At 42.6% G+C, this 20,495-nt stretch overlaps 1 protein-coding gene and 1 non-coding gene across 34 annotated transcripts in view; both read right to left on the bottom strand.

Moving 5' to 3' along the window:
• Positions 1 to 7,432: 7,432 nt before the first annotated feature.
• PUM1 (pumilio RNA binding family member 1) overlaps positions 7,433 to 20,495 on the bottom strand; it is a 148,029-nt gene continuing 134,966 nt past the window's right edge. For all 33 annotated transcript variants that reach the window (XM_004465723.5, XM_023590927.3, XM_004465725.5 and 30 more), the window contains 4 exons: positions 19,139 to 19,264; positions 17,293 to 17,414; positions 11,324 to 11,516; positions 7,433 to 8,038 (listed from right to left, as the gene is read on the bottom strand). In XM_004465723.5, coding sequence (XP_004465780.1) covers positions 7,907 to 8,038; positions 11,324 to 11,516; positions 17,293 to 17,414; positions 19,139 to 19,264 — 573 coding nt within the window. In that variant the 3' untranslated portion in view covers positions 7,433 to 7,906. The remainder of the gene's footprint in view (positions 8,039 to 11,323; positions 11,517 to 17,292; positions 17,415 to 19,138; positions 19,265 to 20,495) is intronic.
• Positions 10,370 to 10,454, bottom strand: LOC111765902 (small nucleolar RNA SNORD103/SNORD85). Its single transcript, XR_002798108.1, has one exon. It is a non-coding gene; the product is annotated as a small nucleolar RNA SNORD103/SNORD85 (small nucleolar RNA).

Below are 20,495 nucleotides of genomic sequence, written 5' to 3'. Positions count from 1 at the left end.
CAGGGCGGGGTAGGGGAGGCAAGCCCGTGGGCCCCGCCACGCACCTGCCTTTTCCCTGGGGGGGGGGGGGAGGTGGAGGAGGGAGAGAGCAGGAGGAGGGAGGAGAGAGGAGAGGGAGGGGGAAGCTGCCCAGAGCTTTTCCACTAACACACCCACATTCCCGAGAATAAACTGCACATTTGGAATCATTTTCCTGGAAGAAGAAGAAAAAAATCTCCCTAAAAAGATATTTTCTCTCACCTCATCCTGTGGCTAGAGCAGCCCAGCTGGCTGTCACCCAAAAAGGGGGTGGGGGAGCGTGGCCCGCAGCCTGGAGCTTGAGAAAAGGAACTGGTGGGCCGGGGGCAGGGCAATGCCCTCCTCCAGGCCTGGGTCTCGCTCCGTGGGCATCGCCGCCTTGCAGGCTCTTACAGGCCATGTGGTTTGGATTTTCAGGGTCCTTAGAGAGCCTCAAACCCTCCACGTAGGTGCTGAACTGAGCACCGCGCCCCTGCACGCGGCAGGCACCGGCAGAGGCGCTGGGCGAGTGGACGCGGCCGGGCGGGCAGGCGAGGCGGGTCCCTGCTCTGGCCCTCGCCGCTGGCTGGCCCTGAGCAGGCCGCTTCCGTCCGCCGAGGCCTGAGGCTCCTCCTCTGAACGGATGGTGTCCAGGGAGCCAAACTTACTTCCCAGCACCCGCGGGTGACCCGGTGACCCTGACAGGGCACGGCAGTGGGCAGAGCAGGGAGGCACCCTGGCATCCCCAGCTCCGAGGGGAGGCCCGGGGGGCTCTGCCACTTCCCAGCCTCGGCCCCTTCCTTCTCGGGAAGGACCGGGAATGATGCCTGCCTCCACCCGGTGTTGAGAGGGGTAAGCAAGGCAAGGGGCCAGTGTCCTCCCACCCTGCTCAGCACAGGCCCGGCGAGCTCAGGGGGCCTCGATTTCTAAGCCACACCCTGCCTGGTTCGCCCAGGCCTGAGCTGGGTGGGTTCCTCCCGCCCCAGAGCTGAGAGGCAGGGGGTTCAGGCACTGCCACAGCGCTGCGGGCCCCGGAACAGGATGGCTGCCGCCCCTGGGGTCCCTGGGCCGGCCCTGCCCAAGCACACGCTTCTGCCCTGAGCTCTGAGGAGCGCCAGGGCGTTTGCCGGAGTCCTGCCAATGGGGAGCTGGTGGGGTGGGAGTGGGTGGGCAGGGGCAGAAGCAGACCCTCAAAGGTCCCCCCATACTGGAGGGCAGGGCGGGCCTCCTAGTGGCATGTGAGAAATTTGCCCAGGGCAGAACGGGTTGACCGGCCAGTTTTTACGCTGTGTATGTTTTCTACTGCTGCATTACAAATCACCGCACAACATATTCCCGCACAGTTTCTGCGGTTCAGGAATTCGGGAGCCGCTTACACGGGTGGTTCTGATTTGGGGTCTCAGGATGTCAGCCAGGGTCGCGGTCATCTGCAGGCTCCCACGGTGGCAGGTGTGGCTGGCAAGGTAATTCTGGCTCGCGGGTAGGAGACCTCACTTCCTCACCCTGTGGCCCTCTCCATGGGGCTGTTCCAGGGCCCTCGAGACCCAGCAGAGATCCCACAGAGAGCCAGCTGGAAGCGACAGTGTTTTGGGAGACCTAGCCTCTGCAGTCACCCTCCACCAGTGCCACAGGTCAGCTCCATTCAGCGTGGGAGGGGACTGCGCAGCAGCGAGACTACCGGGAGGAAGCGCCAGCTTGCAGGCTGCCTCCTGCGGGCAGCGATAATTCAGAGCACCCGCTCCGTGCTTGAAAGTGTCCCAGTTTGGAGGATAAATTAAACAGTCACACCCGGTGAAACAAACAAGGGCCACCACATACCAGGGAAAACTCAAGGGGCAATCATTTAAACAACTCCAACTTATAGCTTTTTGTGTGCCCAGCCCTGTGCCAAGTGCTTCCAGTGTGTTCTCTCCATTAGTCCTCACACCAGCCCTTCGAACCAGGGCTACTATCATCCTCACTTTACCAGGGAGGAAACAGAGGCTTAGGAGGGTAAATACCCTAGAAAGGTCACAGCAGAGGGTCAGGTGCAGCTGGAATTTGAAGCCAGGCAGTTGCCGGTCATCACGATTTGGAGGTTTCAGTCATTTGGAAACTCGTAGCCTAAGCCAGGGATGTGGCCCCAGAGAGAGGCGGCAGGGCCTTGGGTTACATCAGCAGAGGCCTGGGCCCGCCCTCTTCAGCCCCAACCACCTGACCTCACACCAGCCCTTGCAGGGGGCAGGGCTGGGACAACTATGCCATGCGACAGTTGGAGATACCGAGGCCCAGAGAGGTCAGGGATTTGCCAGAGGTCGCACTGAATCAAAGGCAAAGCTGGGGCCTGTGAGCCAAATCCATGACACGCCCTCCCCCCACAAGCCAGAGGAAGGGATGGCTGGGGGCAGGGGTGACGCTGGTGGGCAAAAGGGAGTAAGCTTAATCTCCAGGCCTCTGGTCCCTGGGTGGGACTCCTAACACTCAGGCCAGGAGCACGCCATCCCAGGCCTTCGAACTGTAGCGCCCTCAGGCTCCCCTGATGCTTTCTTTGGGCAGCAGCACCCTCGTGTGGCTATTACTAGTAATTACATTAAGTCCCAGGTTTCCTCCCTGAAAAGGATGCTTTGCTACCTCAGCTCACTCTTCTCCAACCCAGCTCTGAGCCTCAAAAAGAGAAGACATTCCTGGGGCTGAAGGGACGTTGCAATCACAAGATGGCATGGGACAGAGCACTGAACTGGGAGTTGGGAAACCTCAGACTATGATACTTACTTGGTTACTGACGCACTGGGTGGTTGGGTTCATTTGCACTCCCTGGAGCTCAAGTTTACCTGTAGAAGGTAGGTCATCTAACTCCCAAAGGCTTTCATGAGGATCAAGGAATCGTGAATGCGAAAGTGCTCTGTAAACTGTAAAGCACTGTGCCCATGTAAAGGGTTATTATGAAAATAGTGAGAATCCACATTGGTGGGACAATGGAAGAGAGATCAGGAATGCAGGTACCTAGTTGGTGTCAGTCTCAGACATTGCACCCTTGAGGCAGTCTTGCTAGCAGCTAGTGTGCACCCCTCCTTTGGCAGCTAGCCCAGAGTTCAGCCTGCTCCATGAAGCTCATTCCTGCAGAGGGCCATGAGACCAGGATAATAGCACATGCCTTGCAGGGCTGCTGTGAGGAATGAAAGAACATGCAAAAACCATCTCTTGGGTGTCTGGCACACAATAAATGACATTACATAAACTTCTTGTTTTGTTCATGGACACGTGATTTTTTAAGGGAATACAGTGAGTTACCATGTATTAGATCAATTAGATTTATTAACCAGGTGCTGTGCTAAGCTACATAATTTCATTTAATCTTCACAACTAACCTTTGACACAGCTATTCTTTTCCTCATTTACAGAGGAAACTGGGCCTCAGAGAGCTCTCCCATGTAATAAAATTTGTTTGACTCAAAAGCCTGTGTGTTCTCCAGGTCTCAAACCAGGCTTGAAATAAGGGGAACCAGGGGGATGAAAGTAATCACATTTCCAATCCGGTTCCTTGCTTTGCTACCACTTAAAAAAGCACAAAAATGAAACACTTCACTAAATACTGAGAGAATCTTTAAAAGAGGAAAAACTTGAGTACAAAGTTCAAGTAAAAACATTACAGGGGAATTTGTGCTCCTGAGTGTAATGGAGCTGGACTCCGACGCGACCTTCCTAAACATGGCCTCTTCTGTCACTTTTACTGAACCTGTGGTTGGTGCTAGGGAGGTGCATACTCAGGGGACTTGAATCTCTGGATGGCCCATGTGCCAGCTGGGCCCTGAGCCTCAGCAGAGTTGTGACTCCTACTCTCTGGTTCACTGGGCTTTAACCAGGTCATCTAACGGAGGTGAAGATGGTCAACCTCCGAGACACCAGGGAATCAAGAGTGCCAACAACTGCAAACAGAGGAATTGCATCCATCAGCCATGTGGAATCTAAGCCCCGTCTAGATATAGAGGTGGAGTGGACATCACCATCCCAGGGCCCACAGAATGGAGGAATAAAATATGGATTAGAGTGGACTTACTGATACTCTACTATAAAACTATTGTGACTAGTAATAGAATAAATTGCAGCATCGAGGTGGAGAAAGTGGCCACAGTGTTGCTGAGGGCAGGGAGATGGTAGAAGAGATGTGATGTGGGGGCATTTTGGGGAACTTGAGTCGTCCTAAATGATATTGCAAGGTCAGATGCTGGACTTTATAATATCCTGCCATAACCCACTGAATGTACTGGGGGAGAGTGTGAACTACAGGGTAAAAACTATTATCTATGTTGTGCAGCAGTGCTCCGAAATGTGTTCACCGAGTGCGATGAGTGCGCCACAATGGAGGCTGTTGGTGTGGGAGGAGTGGGATGGGGGGGGTACGGGGGTATATGGGAACCTCTTACATTTTTTAATGTAACTTTTTTGTGTGATGTATATATCTTCAAAAAAATACATTTACAAAAATGATGGGGTGGGGGGGAGTGGGGTAAATGGGAAGCTTGTTTTTTGTTTTTTAATGTTTTTTTAATGTTAACGTTCATTGTGATCTATTATTTAATTTAAAAAGTGTAAAAAATTACAGGGGGAAAGAGAAAACCAACATGTGATTTCCCTATTATGTGCCAGACGTTTCATATGTACTTATTAATTATCCTATTTTACTATTTTACCCATCTTACAGAAGAGGAAACTGGGGCTCAGGCAGGTTAAATTATTTTCCCAAGGTCACAGAGACAAATGGGAGAAAGAAATCCAAGCCTCCAAACCTTTGAACTTAAACACACTATCTCTGCAAGAATTTGGTACAACTCAAACACATCTATAGCCAGAACTTCCCATGACATGATGGGAGAACCACTTTACATAAACATACGTATTCACAACGGCATATGCATGTTTAGAGATATACATGATCATATACGTACCACCAATTTCCAGCAAAGAATGCAGTTAAAGGCACAGTAAATTAACTTGCCCCAAGGCATACAGTTAAGTGGTGAACCCCATGCTTGACCCCAGGGCCATCTGAATCCAGAGCTGTGACAGCCAGCCTGCTACTCTGCCACAGTTCACACCCCTTCACTGGCATCCTGCTGTCTGGTAAGCCAGTGCTGCCTACTGCAGTGGGACAATGCTGGGGAGGAACATGCTTACACATGTTGAAGCAAACCCAGGTCCTGGAGAGGAAATGTACATCATCTGAGCTTCCTTTTCCTCCTTTTATTGCCCAACTACAGGCCCTGGAATTGACCATCCCTTACCCTTGAGATGGGACCATGTTAAGTTCCTTCTGCCACCACTCCGAGGCTTCACTTCCAGATGATGAGCGGGTAGAGGCTCTCATCTGCCCTCCTCAACCAAAGCCTCCCTTACTGAGTCCATCCTGCAGCTGTTAACATTGACCAAAGTTTCAGAAACAGTTTTGCAAAGTTGCTTTTGGAGGAAAGGTGGTGGGGAAAGGAAAATGGACATCCTCAGGCACAAACAACAGGTACCTTAACCGAACAAGAACCTCTTGTACCAAAAGCTGGAGAATGTTTCCTGCCTGAGGATAAGTAAGTTAGGATCCTGGGACAGTGTGGGCCAGCCTCACCATGTGGGTATGGGTTGGAAGGGTAAGGACAGGAACAGCCCAAACAGAAAAAAAGGGGAGATGGGGAGCTCAGACCACAGAGCAATCCAGGCACATCATTTACTGTTTCACCTTGAAAAATTAGATCCACCCTAGCACTTAGCTCTGCTGGGACACATTTATAATTCACTGGAGTCTCATCCATATCCCCAGGGATCACAAACAAATGTTGCAAAGGCCAGAGAGGTAAGAGCAAATGAATAAAGAGCACCTGTAAAGAATGGGTCAAAGAACGCAGGCTTTTGAGAAGAGTGAATAAAATGCTCGTGATCAGTTTACGTCAAGACCCACAAAGGTGAATATTCTGATTTCTCTACGGAGTTGGAAATCTGGATCATTACATGGAATTTCTTGATTCTGAAAGTGTTGTGCAAGCTTAACCAAACACCTTTGGGTCAGATTTGGCTCAAGAGTCACAAGTTTTACACACCTGCCCTGTTTTGCCATCCCCAAAGCAAAAACAAAAACAACAGAAAGAGAAGCAATGGCAAGGAAAAGGCTATATTGCGGGGCAAGGGGGAAAGAGTTAAAATAAAGCACAAACCCAGATTCCAAAGTTCTGTATTTTTCAAAATAAAGATCACACATTGTTTAGAGACAATCTACACAAGAGTTACAAAAAATAGTTGCCCAGGCATAAGCATACACAGGTTTGTTAATTATACACATATGGTTACAAGTGTGCTTGCAAAAAAGTTCATTGGAAATATACACAAGGCTCTGGAAATGTACACCGTGTAGTGTTACAATTCTATATTCAAACAAGGAAAATTGACAGTATGTTACATTCACTTACAAGTAGACAAAATGCAAAATACAGTTCATCTTCTGTACAAAAAAGAAGGGCAATTCACACTTTACAAGGTGAGAGGGGCTCTGATTGTAAGGAAAGCTAGGGCAGGGCTGAACTTTTGCACGTCCTTCTGACTGTCACAAAATAAGCAAAACATTACTTTTTAAGGATTAAAAAAACACTAGTGTGAACTGAATCATCTGGAATAACATTTAGAAAGGATTTCGCTACCGCTTGACTAGATGACAAATAAAACCAAGCTATTATTTTTTCTTTTTAAACATTAACTAGGCTGTATAAAGAACATTTATTCCTTCAAAAGAAAAAAATTTACTTCTGGTTGAAATTACAATTTACAATATACAACACTCTATCTACGACCATAAAAGGTGTGAATATACACTGAATGCACAGGGCTGGCTAATTCTCTTTTCTTACCAAAAAACGTGTTTATGTTGATTCAAACTTCTCCACATTTACATTACAGGTATACAAATGTACAATTGTACAATCAAAAGTATGTTCGACTACTAGGGTACATTATAGATACAGATTAGACATCAAAACAAGAAAATACTACAAATTTGTATATATGCAAAGTCTACACCAAGTATACACTATATATTTATAGAAGCAAGACCAAAAGCAGAGTTGGATTTTTTTTCTCATGCTAAATAATCAGATTTTGCCTTTCAATGTTAACAGAAAAAAATCCAGTAGGCAGTAAACATTACACCCGCCGGCCATGAAAGACTTTCTGGGTGCTCACGTCTCCTCCTCAAAAAACAGACACTATCTTCTTTTATCATAATGTAGTCTCCAAAAAGGCAATTTTTAGAAGTTTCATAAACGTAATATCATAAATTGAGGTTTTAGCAACTCTGAAACACTTTCATTTTATATATATTTATATATATATATATATATCTTTTTTTGTGTGTTTTTTTTTCATATATAAACAGCGTTAAATGCCGGTTTGGGTCATTTAACTAAAATTCAAACTTCTCAGGTTTTTTTGTTTCATTTTTGTTTTTTACTAAAATGAGGGGAGAAGAGCTATTTGCAAAACTTGCCGGCAAGGCAAATGAGTTAAAAATCTTTTTTTCTATTTTTTTTTAAAACTTTTTTTGTTAAACCAACCACCCTGAAAGTTTTCACATGTGAAATATAGGTACAACAGTGAACAAAATATGTGGCCTCCCATGTACATTGGTTACCTATGTACAAGTATCCTATACACCAGTAAAACAGCAGGGCAATTAGTCAATTAAAAAAAATAATTAGTACATGTTATGCGTAATAAAATTAAACAAATTTACAAAGGCTTTTCCACCTGTGGATTTGATTCCTTTTTTTGGAGGGGGGTAATCCTGAAGCAACCAGTTATCCATTTTAGACTCTATACTAGAACATTTCTGGTTGCTGGTTGGATTTGCCAGTGGGCCAGTAAGGTCAGTGGGGGTAGGGGAGATGGGGACACTGCCTCAGATAATACCATTAGGGGGGCCACAGATGGGTCCTAAGTCAACGCCATTCTTCATGTAGTATTTCTCCAGCTTGGCCAGAATGTGCTTGCCATAGGTGTACTTGCGAAGAGTTGCAATATGAGGCCGGATCTGGGGAGAAAGGACAGTTTGTGTTATACAGGCCTGAAAACAGGTCGGGGCATGCAGACCCAGCTGCATGTGCACAATACGCCACACGTATGCACACCCCACAGGAAGACCTTTCACTGGTTCAGCCAAGTCACCCGAATTCTCTCAGCTTTTGTGGCCCAACAGATGAGGAAAGTAGCTCCTGTTCTGAGCTTTAATGCAGGGTGTGAGGGCTCTGGAGGCTGGACAGCCAAGGACCACTTCTGGGACAGTACTGGGAGAAAGTATATCCTGATCAACTGATAAACCACATCATCTGCCACCCACCAACAGCACAGAACTTCTCTGGAGGCACATGTACATGTCCCTGTGGCCCTGTGCAAGAAGCCGAGGCCCTCCTGAGGGGTTTATTTCAGGGCACAATGAGGCCTGAGTTTACCACCTGACCCTGTCTCTCCAATTCACAGTGGATCACAGAAAGCTAATAATGACAGCAATAAAAAATGGCTAACTTTATGAGCCAGGCACTGTTTGTTTAATCCTCATAATTATCCTTACGCAGTAAAAGTATATTAGTATCCCCATTTTACAGAGGAAAGAAAGGAAGAAAGGCACAGAGTGCTTAAGTTATTCATCCAAAGTCAAATAGCTCATATGGAATAACACAGGTTTCTGAGCCAAAGCTGTCTGGCTCCTCCAGAAGTTCTTCTCCCCACTGTACTCTCACTGTACTGCCTACTGTGACAGCCTCATCTCTTACCCTCTCGAACCCAAGTTCTTGCTCACTTTGACAAGCATTTGCTTCTGTTCTCCCCCACCCTGGGCTGATCCACATCAAGAACCCCTGTGCACCCCAAACAACTCAAGGGTGCTGCATTACAGCCACCTTTCCTTTTCTATAAGTTCATGGAACTTTCTGCATACCTGAGTTAAAGCATATAACACTGTGTTTGGAATTATTGGCTTAACCATCAGATTTTCCACATAGACAGTGAAGGACCATGGCTTATTATCCAGTTTTGCCATCCAAACTTGGACTTGCATGCTCAAACACTTTAGACAAATGAACTAGGAGCAGGTAGGGAAAGATGAATGCTCTATACTGAGCACGCCACAAAGGCAGAAATTTTGTCAGTGTAGCTGTGCCCCCAAAGAAAGGAAGGGTAAGAAGATCTTTGATAGCACTTCTGCATTGCACACAGGACACACATCACATTTCCACCTAAGAGCCTATTTGGGAAACTGCAAACAGTCCTTGATTCTATTCTAGAGTAGTGTGATCCAGACAACTTGCCTAAAGGGAAGGAACACTGCATTTTCATTTGGTTGTATTGAGGACAATGTACTTGTCATTAAAACTCGAAGATCAAGGTCCCCATCCATGATAAATTTTCAGAGTTCCCCTTCTAGAAACTAAGTGAAATTCAATTCATTCACCTCTTTATTAAATCTGGGACTGGCTGCTGACAAGTCGAGCCATTTAACTTTTATACTCTTCTTCTTCCAAACACATACACACTAATCAACTCCATCTTTTATTTCATTTAAAAGATGAATCTTAATCACCCTGTTCCTTTTCCAGTGTTTCCTCTCTTTGAAAAGGATACTGCTTACTGGCAAAAGAGCTGAAAACCTAAAAGGGATTCTTGAGATTTTTCCCTTTCTCAACTCCATCAATCATCCAGTTACCAAGCTTTTCTCAATCCTAATTCCCAATTTTTTTTCCACTCTCAAGCCATCACCATCTCTTGGCTCAACTATCTGAACATCCTCCAGTTTCATATCCCCGCTACATCATCTCCTGCTAACTCACCTCCATCAAATTACAAGGGCCATTCATCAAATTTTTTTGAAATGTAATTTGATTGTCAACATAGTCCTGCCCTATTGAAATTAATTTAGTTCTTTGTCTCCTGCTTCCAAATCTCTACACTACTTGTTCTGTCTGGAAAGGTTCCAGGCTGTACTCAAATGTCACTCCTTGGGAAGCCTTCTCTGTACACCCACATTAGAAAAGGCACCCTGCCACTTTCTCTCACACCCTCCCCAATATTTCCCCAGCGTTACTGTAACTATTGGGCACAATACTGCTTTGTTCACTAATATAGCCTGGTTGAAAGGAGGGCCTGGTATACAGTATGCCCTTAAGGACTATTTGTTATGTGAATGAATTGATGTTCTCCAAACTGCTACATGTCCACAACATTCCTTCTCCCTTCACCAGCATTTGAACTCTTATATCTAAGAGTCTCACAACTATAAGGACTCTGAAATCTCCCAGCCTTCAACTGCCATTACCAATACCGGTATAGGTTTTTGGTTTTTTGTTCTTAATTGCAGGTAGGTGCCTTGTCTGACTCAGAACTTGAGTCCATAACAAAGGTTCTCATTATCGAGCTTTGCTCTCAGTGAGGGCAAGTGGGTCATCATTGCCAGACAATGGCCACCTCCTCAACTGGGAAGGGCTGACTGAGTTCAGAGCACAGAGGCTGAGGGTGCAGATCAGAAGCATCCCAAGGCTCACAGCACTGCCTGGCACAAACACAGCTGCAAGTATTGCCTTGCCTGTGGGTGTGTTTTGTTTCCTGGGCCCTGGGGTCCCTGTGGGCCAGCTGGACCTGCTTGGACCTACTCTGTGATGACCCTGAGGCGCAGGCCTCCTTGGGTATTTTCTGGATGTCAGCACCCAACTTACAGCACCTGAGAGTTCAGATTTCTGCTCCTTTTTCTCCTGCCTACTTCCTCTTTTAGCACTGACTTCTGCAAAACATTCCCTCAAAGACTCTGGGCAGGGTTACGAGTCTCCCATGTGTGTTTCCACGGGATTCTGTGTGCTCACCATGGTTTTGTGTTGCTTTCTCCACATCACTGTACTCTTTGTGGGGAGGGATTAGGTCTTAGCTCTGTGAGCCCATGAATGAGAGAGTGGGGGGCCCACTAAGGGCCTTGTTTTAAGTAAATGTAGGTGAAATGAATTAATAAGAGGGAAGGGGGAGGAAAAAGGAAGTAAGGTTGCTTTGTTGGGGTTGATAAATTGGTTTCCCAGAGCATAGGATCTGAGGAGTAGAAATGTGGAATAAAAATCTGGGAAATACCTCACAGTAACTAAATGTGAGACCATCACACATTAGTAGGTTACTGAGAAAGTAGAGGACAATGGCCACTCTAGATAAAAGGAAAAAGGGATACAGCATATGGCACAGTCCAGTGACAAATACCTCAAAAACAAGATGCCCACCCCCTTGAATTTTAAAAATTAAAGCACCCCAGCTTGTGTCTGAGTGAGAGCCTACCCATGTGGCCTACCTTATGCATGACAATCTTTCGCTGGGCTGGCTCTGCCACATCGATCATCTTCTGGACCACGTAGTTGGCGTACTGGTCCTTCATCATGGTGTATAAGGCACTGTGGGAACCATCGTTCATGGTGCACACCTCATCAATAAGCACAGCGCGCTCCGTGCGTGAGGCATGAGTGACACACTTCTCCACAACATTGCTATAAGGAGACAAATCCAGATAGAACTCTTAGAAGGGGGCCCTCTCTTAAGCTGTGGCTTGTCTGGATACTGCCCCGACACCTCAGGATCAGCAGTGAGAGGGAACAAACATTTCTGAAGATTAATTCACCAACTGTTTGGCTCTATGAAGATTTTATTGATGCCAGGAACAAATCTTACTTAAGTCTAGATCCCTACTGCCAAGCACAGAGCTTGGTACTTAATAAAGGCTCTAGAGACATAAGGAAACTAAATCAAGCCAGGACCATGGCACTTGTTCAACTAGCTGATGCTGCTCCTTATGGGTCTAAGAAGAACCCTACAAATCTGTCAATACTTCAAAACACTTAACAAGTCTTCCTCATATACCCAAGCAAAATATGCTATTCTTAAACTTCCAACCATTAATCTTAATTTTGCCTTCAAGGACTGAAAAAGAAGGGTATTAACAGTGCCTTATTCAAGAGACAATTTCTTCCAAAGGTCAGTCCCTTGGATACTTTAATAATCATCACAAAAAGCCATTATGAGAAAAATTTCCACTTCCCAAAGTTTTCAAGCCAAATTAGTTCTTGAAAGAAATCAAAAGTGCTACTCCAGTGAACACACAAATGATAAGAATGCAGAACAGCCTATTGCTGACATGGAGAAAGTTTTGGTGGTCTGGATAGAAGATCAAACCAGCTACACCATACCTGAAAGCCAAAACCTAATGCACAGCAAGGCCCTAACTCTCCTCAATTCTATGAAGGCTGAGAGAGGTGAGAAAGCTGCAGAACAAAAGTTTGAAGCTAGCAGAGGTTGGTTCATGAGGTTACCCAAGAGCAAGAGCTCTGATGGACCTGTACAATGAAATTAATGTTGTTTTCATGCCTCCTAAAACAACATCCGTTCTGTAACCCACAGATCAAGGAGTCAGTTCTACTTTCAAGTCTTATTATTAAATAAAGAAATACATTTTGTATGGCTATAGCTGCCATAGTGATTCCTCTGATATATCCGGACAAAGTAAAGTGAAAACATTCTGGAAAGGATTCCCATTCTAGATGCCATTAAGAGGAGGTCAAAATATCAGCATTAACAGGAGTCTGAAAGAAGTTGATTAAACCCTCATGGATGATTTTGAAAGGCTGACGACTTCAGTGGAAGAAGTAACTGCCAATGTGTTGGAAATAGCGAGAGGCCTAAAATTACAAGTGGACCCTGAAGATATGACTGAATTTGCTGCAATGTCATGATAAAACAGTTGAGGAATTGCTTTTTATGAATGAACAAAGAAAGTGATTTCGTGAGATGGAATTCATTTCTGGTAAAAATGCTGTGAAAACTGTTGAAATGACAACAAAGAATTTCGATTATTACACAAACTTAGTTGATAAAGCAGTGGCAGAGTTTGAAAGAACTTATTCTAATTTTGAAAGTTCGGTGCATAAAATGCTATCAGACAACATCTCATACTACAGAGTAATTTTTCATGAAAGGAAGAATTAATCAATGCAGCAAACTTCATTGTTGTCCTTTTTAAGAAACTGCCACAATTATCCCAACCTTCAGGAATCACCACCCTGGTAAGTCAGCAGCCATCAACACTGAGGGAAGACCATCCACCAGCAAAAAGATTTTGACTCTGGTAGTTAGCATTTTTTAGCAATAAACTATTTTTAAATTAAGATACGTACATTGTTTTTTTTTGACACAATGTTATTGCACATGTAATGGACTGCAGTGTACTGTGAACATAAATTTATATACACAGGGAAACAAAAAAAAAACCTCATATAACTTGTTTTATTACAGTGATCTCAAACTGAGTTGACAACATCTCTTGAGGTATGCCTGTATACCAAATCTGGTGAGCTATTTTATCAAAATCTAATTAAAACCAAAGGCTCCTCCCTCTGATACAGAGATATGAGAAAACTTCCTTTTCTCCCCACCTTCGTTCCCTATTATGGTGCAATTGTAGCATGGGCTGAAGGTATGACACTCTGGAAGCTAATCTCCTAGGAGCCACTGGCTTTTCTCTTAGCAGAACAGGGAGTTACAATATTGCTGAGTTGGGTCAGGGAACATGAAGCCAGTCACTATCTCCAAATGTTCAAGTAAAGAACTCTTTCATCACTTTTCAGGACTCAATGGCTTGGTTGCACCCTCATCCACTGTTAATAGAGCACTCCAGGTCAGTCTCTCCTACAAAGTAGACAGGATTAGAACATGACACACTGGACTAGGAATAGGATCCTCATTCTTGTGGGTAGAAGACTCAATGCTCAGAACTAATCTGCCTTCCAAAGAAAGCAAGCAGGAACATCACCTAACACCATGCGATCACACTTGGACAAAGGTTTCTTCTTAATACATGATCAGTCTAGTTTCAGTCTTTAGAGTTTATTTTAATGTTTTTGAAACTGTGTTTCCCATCCCATTTGTGGGTAGTGAAATCAACTTAGTAATTTGTGACTAGTTTGAGTTTTTTTTTAATGAAATAGAAAACAGGAAATATCAGAATGAATCACAGGTAATATTATTTCGATTATGTGTTTGTGCACATATCTGTGCAAGAAAGTCAACGATGTAAAATTTATTTTGTACTCTGGGTCACCATCAAAAAAATCTGAAAACCTATTGGTGGGAATGTAGAATACAGCCAATGTGGAGGGCTGTTTGGTAGTTCCTAGGGAAGATGAAAACAGACTTGCCATGTGACCCAGAAATATCATTACTAGGTATATACCCAGAAGAACTGAAAGCAGAGACACAGACAGAGATCTGCACACTGATGTTCATAGCGGCATTATTCATGATTACCAGAAGTTGCAAACAACCCAGGTGTCTATCAACTGATGAATGGATAAACAAATAGTGGTATATGCACACGATGGAATAGTATGCAGTAGTAAGAAGAAATGAAGTCATGAAGCATGTGACAACATGGATTATGTTGAATGAAGCAAGTCAGACACAAAAGGACAAATACCATATGATTGTGCTATTATGAACTAAATATACTGTGTAAACCCATGGAGTTAGTAATTATAATATAGGTCACTAGAAAATAGAAGGAGGGTAGAAAATGGAAAGCTGAGGGTTAATCTGTACAGAATTGTTAAAAAGGTTGTTTGTAATTCGTTGGAAGTGAATAGAAATGGTTAAAGCATATCATAGTGTTTGTAACTAGCAGTGCTACTGTATGGGTATGACAGTGGTTGAAATGGAACGTCTAAGGTCATATATATTACTAGAAGGAAAGCTAAAAACTGTTAACATGGGACTGTATAAGATAGTAAAACTTCATGTAAAATACGAATATGGGTGATATTGCAGATGAAAGACTGTTTTTACAAAATATAGACACAAATATACTAGACAGAAGGAAAAAGAACAGCAGCTATGTACAGCAGGCCAGGCAAAGAGAGATTGAGAGGTGATGAGTTTTGTGTTTATTTATTTTTGCTTATTATTATTGGAATAAAGAAAGTACTCTGGGAATGATTGGTGTGATGAATGCACAAACGTGATTATACCAAATATCACTGATTAGTACTCTTTGGATGAAATTATACCTTATTAATATGAATCAGTAAAATTGAAAAAATGCTTAAGAAAAGAAAAATATTAATGAACAAAATAAGTTAGGAAGACGGAAATGAAATAGCAACTATGTATGGCACGGGAAGCTTAGAGAGATAGAAAGGTGAATATTAAAGAGTACAGAGGGAAGCGGACTTGGCCCAATGGTTAAAGCATCCATCTACCACATGGGAGGTCCGCAGTTCAAACCCTGGGCCTCCTTGACCCATGTGCAGCTGGCCCACGCACAGCACTAATGCGCACAAGGAGTGCTGTGCCACGCAGGGGTATGCCCACTTAGGGGAGCCCCATGCTCAAGGAGTGCGCCCCATAAGGAAAGCCACCCAGCACAAAAGAAAGTGCAGCCTGCCCAGGATTGGCACTGCACACATGGAGAGCTGACACAACAAGATGACGCAACAAAAAAAAAAGAAACACAGATTCCTGTGCCGCTGACAACAGAAGTGGACAAAAGAAGAACACGCAGCAAATAGATACAGAGAACAGACAACTGGGGTGAGGGGGGGAAGGGAAGAGAAATAAATAAATAAATCTTTAAAAAAAATAAAATAAAGAATAGAGTTTTGTTTGTAGGGTTTTTTGGTTTATTATTATTAATATTGGATGAAAACAATGATTGAACTGATACATACACAATTATGTGATTTTAACAAATACCATTGATTGTACACTTTGGGTAGATTGTATGCTTTATTAGTATTAATAAAATTGATTTTAAAAAGTTTGAAAGCGACTCATCTATTGAACTGGTTTATCTCTGTTGATCAATTTTCAAGTTCACTGCCTCTTTCTCCTGTCATCTTTAACTTGCTGTTAAGCTCATACAGTGACTTTTACTGCCAATCTTGTATTTTTCAATTCTAGAATTTCTATTTTGTTCTTTTTATACTTTCTAATTCTTCAATGACATTTCCTATGTTTTCATTCTTTATAAGCATATTTTTCTTTACACCCTTGAGTATAACTAAAATAGCTGCTTCTCTGCTAATTCTAACATCTAGGTTCTGTGAACAGAGCTTTCTTTTATTCTTTATTTTTTAAGATTTATTTATTTATTTCCCATCCCCTCGTTGCTTTGCGCTCACTGTCTGCTCTCTCTTTCTGTTCATCTTTTTAGGAGGCACTGGGAACCGAACCTGGGACCTCACATGCGGGAAGGAGGCATCCAATCATTTGCGCCACCTCCACTCCCTGCTTGTTGGGTCTCTCATTGTGTTTCCTCATTGCATCATCATCTTGTTGCACCAGCCTGCTGAGTCAACTCACTGTCTTGCTCATCTTGTTTAGGAGGTACTGGGACCTCCCATGTGGTAGATGGGCACCCAACTGCTTAAGCCATACCTGCTTCCTAGAACCAGGCTTTAATGATTTTGTTTTTCCTTGAGTATAGGTCATATTTTCCTGTTATCTAGATATCATGAACAATACATTGTAGAAACATGCAGTTCTGTTAAGTTCCTCTACAAAGAACTATTTTTTTCTTCCAACATATGAACTTAAACTGCAAACTTCTCCCATGTTGTAGACAACAGCTAGAATCTCAATTCTATTCTTTTAGCCTTAGTTGGCCTGCTTCAAGTTTATCCCAAGTGGATATGGTTCAGGAGTCAGCCAGCTATTTGGGAAGTTTAACTTTAGGGTGCTCCCTTCCTGGCTATCTGCCACTATCTTCCTTTCCAATTATTGCCATGGCTGCCCCAAATTCCACCCAATGGTTCTACAAGTCAGTAAACAAGGGGAATTTTCTATCCCAGTTTTAGCTGCCCAGAATGGAACACAGTGAATACATGCTCTCAGGCAAGACAACATTAAAAATGGGAAATTTCTCCAGTGCAGTTCCCAACTTGCAAGATTCTAAAACATACTTAGGTCTCTTTTAATTCAGGCACCAAAGGAAGTAAGTAAAGAATAACTTATGATTCCACACAAATAAATGAATAAATGAAATATCCAGTTTACCAAAGTATAAAACTTCACTTTAAATCCATTAAAACACATTCAAAGTGGCTGACTCTGAGGGAGTGGGGAGCCCATTAAAGGAATTGTTCTAAGTTTTGTAGTAGGAACTACTTTACATTTTAAGCTATGTATACCTTGAGAAAAAGAGACATTTTAAAAAAGAAGTAAATGACAATCTATTCCTTTCAACCCTACCTAAAATACCATTTACTTCAAAGCACATACCTGGCAAATTTGTGCTGACTCAACACAAGTACATTCCCTCGGATTTCTGCTACAATTTTGCTTTTATCTTCGGGACGCCCATGTTCCAACACATGTTGAATCACATAATTCCCATATTGATCCTATTTGAGATACAATAGAAATAAATTTTATGTGAAAACCAGTACTGAGGATTACCTAAATCCTTACATCTAATTACACCTATCCTCTCTATAGGAATATGATAGCTTATAGGAATTCTAATGAGCACCTAAGAGCCTAAAAAAGTGGATAAGTAGTAACCATTTCTCCTCTATTGTTACAAACCACAAACTTATCATTACCATACATATTTAAGACCAAAAGTCCCAGATGGGATCATAATAGAGTCCTATACACAAAAAAAAGTAGGCCTCCTTTTTTTTTTTTTAAAGGGGGAGAGGGAGGGAGGAGAAGAGCAATTTTTCCCTGAAAAAGCAACGTATAAATGGTTCACTGCACCTACATATAACACAGAAAAAGTGGAAACAACTTATATGTCAACAAAACAGACATACCTAATTAACCACAAAAGCATACGACAGATGTACTCAGTCATCTAAAGTGAAAGATACTTAATGAGAGAATAAGTGTACATAAGCAGATAAAGAGACAAAAATGTTTATTTCTAAGTTGTAAAAAAAAAAAAAAGCTGCAATGCCAAATGTTTGCCTCATGAGAACAGAATTATGGGTAATGTATTTTATCTTGTTGCTACTTTGTGCAGTTTCAAATTTTTCTACAATGAATATTTAATATGTTTATACTCTCATGCCTCCAACTAAAAAACAACTAACAATAAGAAAAATTGCCTCAATACAATATATCAAATGTAGAAGGTGTTCAAATGGTAAGTAGGATGTGGAGGAAGATTTTAGTGATAGAAAAAGAGAAAGTATCAAAGCTAGAAAGAAGAAATCCTCTAACTCAATTAGTTCATTTGACAATAATGAAATTGAGACCCAAAGAGATTAAAATGCCCTGCCTCAACTTTCCATTATCTAACTCCATTACATTTTCTGGTGACCTGTATGATTATGGGTAATATTACATATATAAGATCTTTTATCTTTGAAATTGAAAAAAAGTACTTTAATGTTATAAGATATTAATATTAAGCAATAGTAAAACCAAAGCAAAATATGGACAGGAGTGTATAGTAATATATTATAATCTTCCTTTAAGGGTTAAAAAAAAAAAAAAAGAGGAACTATACTAAGTGGAAGAAACTAGACAAGAGGTACTATATATTGTTTGATTCCATCTATACAAAATATAAATACAAATAAATTTAGAAAGATGGAAACAGAACAGTAGCTATGCATGGCGGGGGGAAGCACAGAGAAACTAAGAGGTGATTATTTAAGGGGTTGAAATTTTTTTTTTGGTCTGTTTATTATTATGTTGGAATAATGAAAATGCTCTAATAACAACTGAAGTGATGAATGCACAACTATGTGATTATACCAAATATCACTGACTGTACATTATGGATGGATTGTATGCTTTATTAATAAGTACCAAAATTAATTTAAAAAATTTTTGTGCTGCCTAAGGTGACATGGCTATTCCATGATATAAAGATCTGGAATACAGGTTTCATGACTCTTTAAGTCCAGGGCTTTACTCATTACCCATTATTCACAATATACAAACCAGAAGTTTGTGCAAGTGAAAACTTACCCCAAAGATTCAGAGAGCATATTTTAAATACATTAACAAACTGACTTCTTCTGGAACAGATACCTGTATTAATAACACACATGCTCTGGGACTGCATGAGACCATAGATGTTTGCAATTATTCAGCTACTGGAAAACCCTGCTACCTGTACAAGTTGCTCTGTGTGCTGGTGAAGCTCCTCTAAAATAGGGAGCGTTTGGTCAGGGAGGCAGTGTTCCAGGATCCTCTGAATCACTCGGCAGCCATAGGGATGCGTAGACAAAGCATATACCTAGTTAGGACAAACACAAGAAAGAAAGCCACAAATGAGAGCTGCCACTTTCAATGCTTCAGTATTAAATGCTTACATGCATTATCCCATTGATCTTTTCAATGACACTAAGACAGTTGTGATTCTTCTCAGTCACATATGAGAAGTCTGAAGTTCCTTGAGGTTTAACTAATGCACCAACAATCATACAGATAGTGACAAGAGTCAGAATTTTATTTCCTAGTCTGACTCATAAGCCCAAATTCTAAATATGGCACTTAAGTTCTTTCTAACAAGGAATAAAGGGTGCTTCTGCATGTGTGCAAACCCATTTCTTAACTATTTTGGGAATGCACAGATGTGAAAAAATTCAGAACTGAAAAGGACTTTTCTAAAAAAGCCTAGAGAAGAACAGAGAATTGGTCAAAGTCACAATAGACACGCTTAGCAAAGAGTCCAGAGTGTCAATCACTAGCCTCTCCAAAGGATAGGATTAGAAACAAAACAGGACGGGAAGCGGACTTGGCCCAGTGGTTAGGGTATCCGTCTACCACATGGGAGGTCCACGGTTCAAACCCCGGGCCTCCCTGACCCATGTGCAGCTGGCCCATGCGCAGTGATGATGTGTGCGAGGAATACTCTGCCACGCAGGGGTGTCCTCCGCGTAGGGGAGCCCCACGCACAAGGAGTGCGCCCTGTAAGGAGAGCCGCCCAGCGCGAAAGAAAGTGCAGCCTGCCCAGGAATGGCACCGCACACACGGAGAGCTGACACAGCAAGATGATGCAACGAAAAGAAACACAGATTCCTGTGCCGCTGACAACAACAGAAGCGGATAAAGAAGAAGATGCAGCAAATAGACACAGAGAACAGACAACCAGGGCAGTGGGGAAGGGGAGAGAAATAAATAAATAAATCTTTAAAAAAATAAAAAGTGCGACTTTTACGTGAATTCAAAAAAAACAAAACAAAACAGGAAAGGGCTTGATCAAATCCTGAATGCTTCCACATAACTACATCAACGACATTGCAATGTTCTGAACTTAATTAAGGAGTTTTTTCAGAAATAAGCAAGAAATTCTTTCCCTCTTACTTTAAGGTAGTAGATAAAGCACAGGCTTTAGAGCCAGGCACCCAATCTCAATTATGCTCCTTCCCAGCGGAGTGGCACGGAGCAACTTGAACCTCAGATCTCAGATAGTAACAACAATTTAAGAAAGAGAGCAAGCACACAATAATATGTATTGAATACAT

The sequence above is a fragment of the Dasypus novemcinctus genome, chromosome 9 (assembly GCF_030445035.2).
Source record: "Dasypus novemcinctus isolate mDasNov1 chromosome 9, mDasNov1.1.hap2, whole genome shotgun sequence".
NCBI classification, from domain to species: domain Eukaryota; kingdom Metazoa; phylum Chordata; class Mammalia; order Cingulata; family Dasypodidae; genus Dasypus; species Dasypus novemcinctus.
This window is presented reverse-complemented; position numbering and strand designations above follow the sequence as displayed.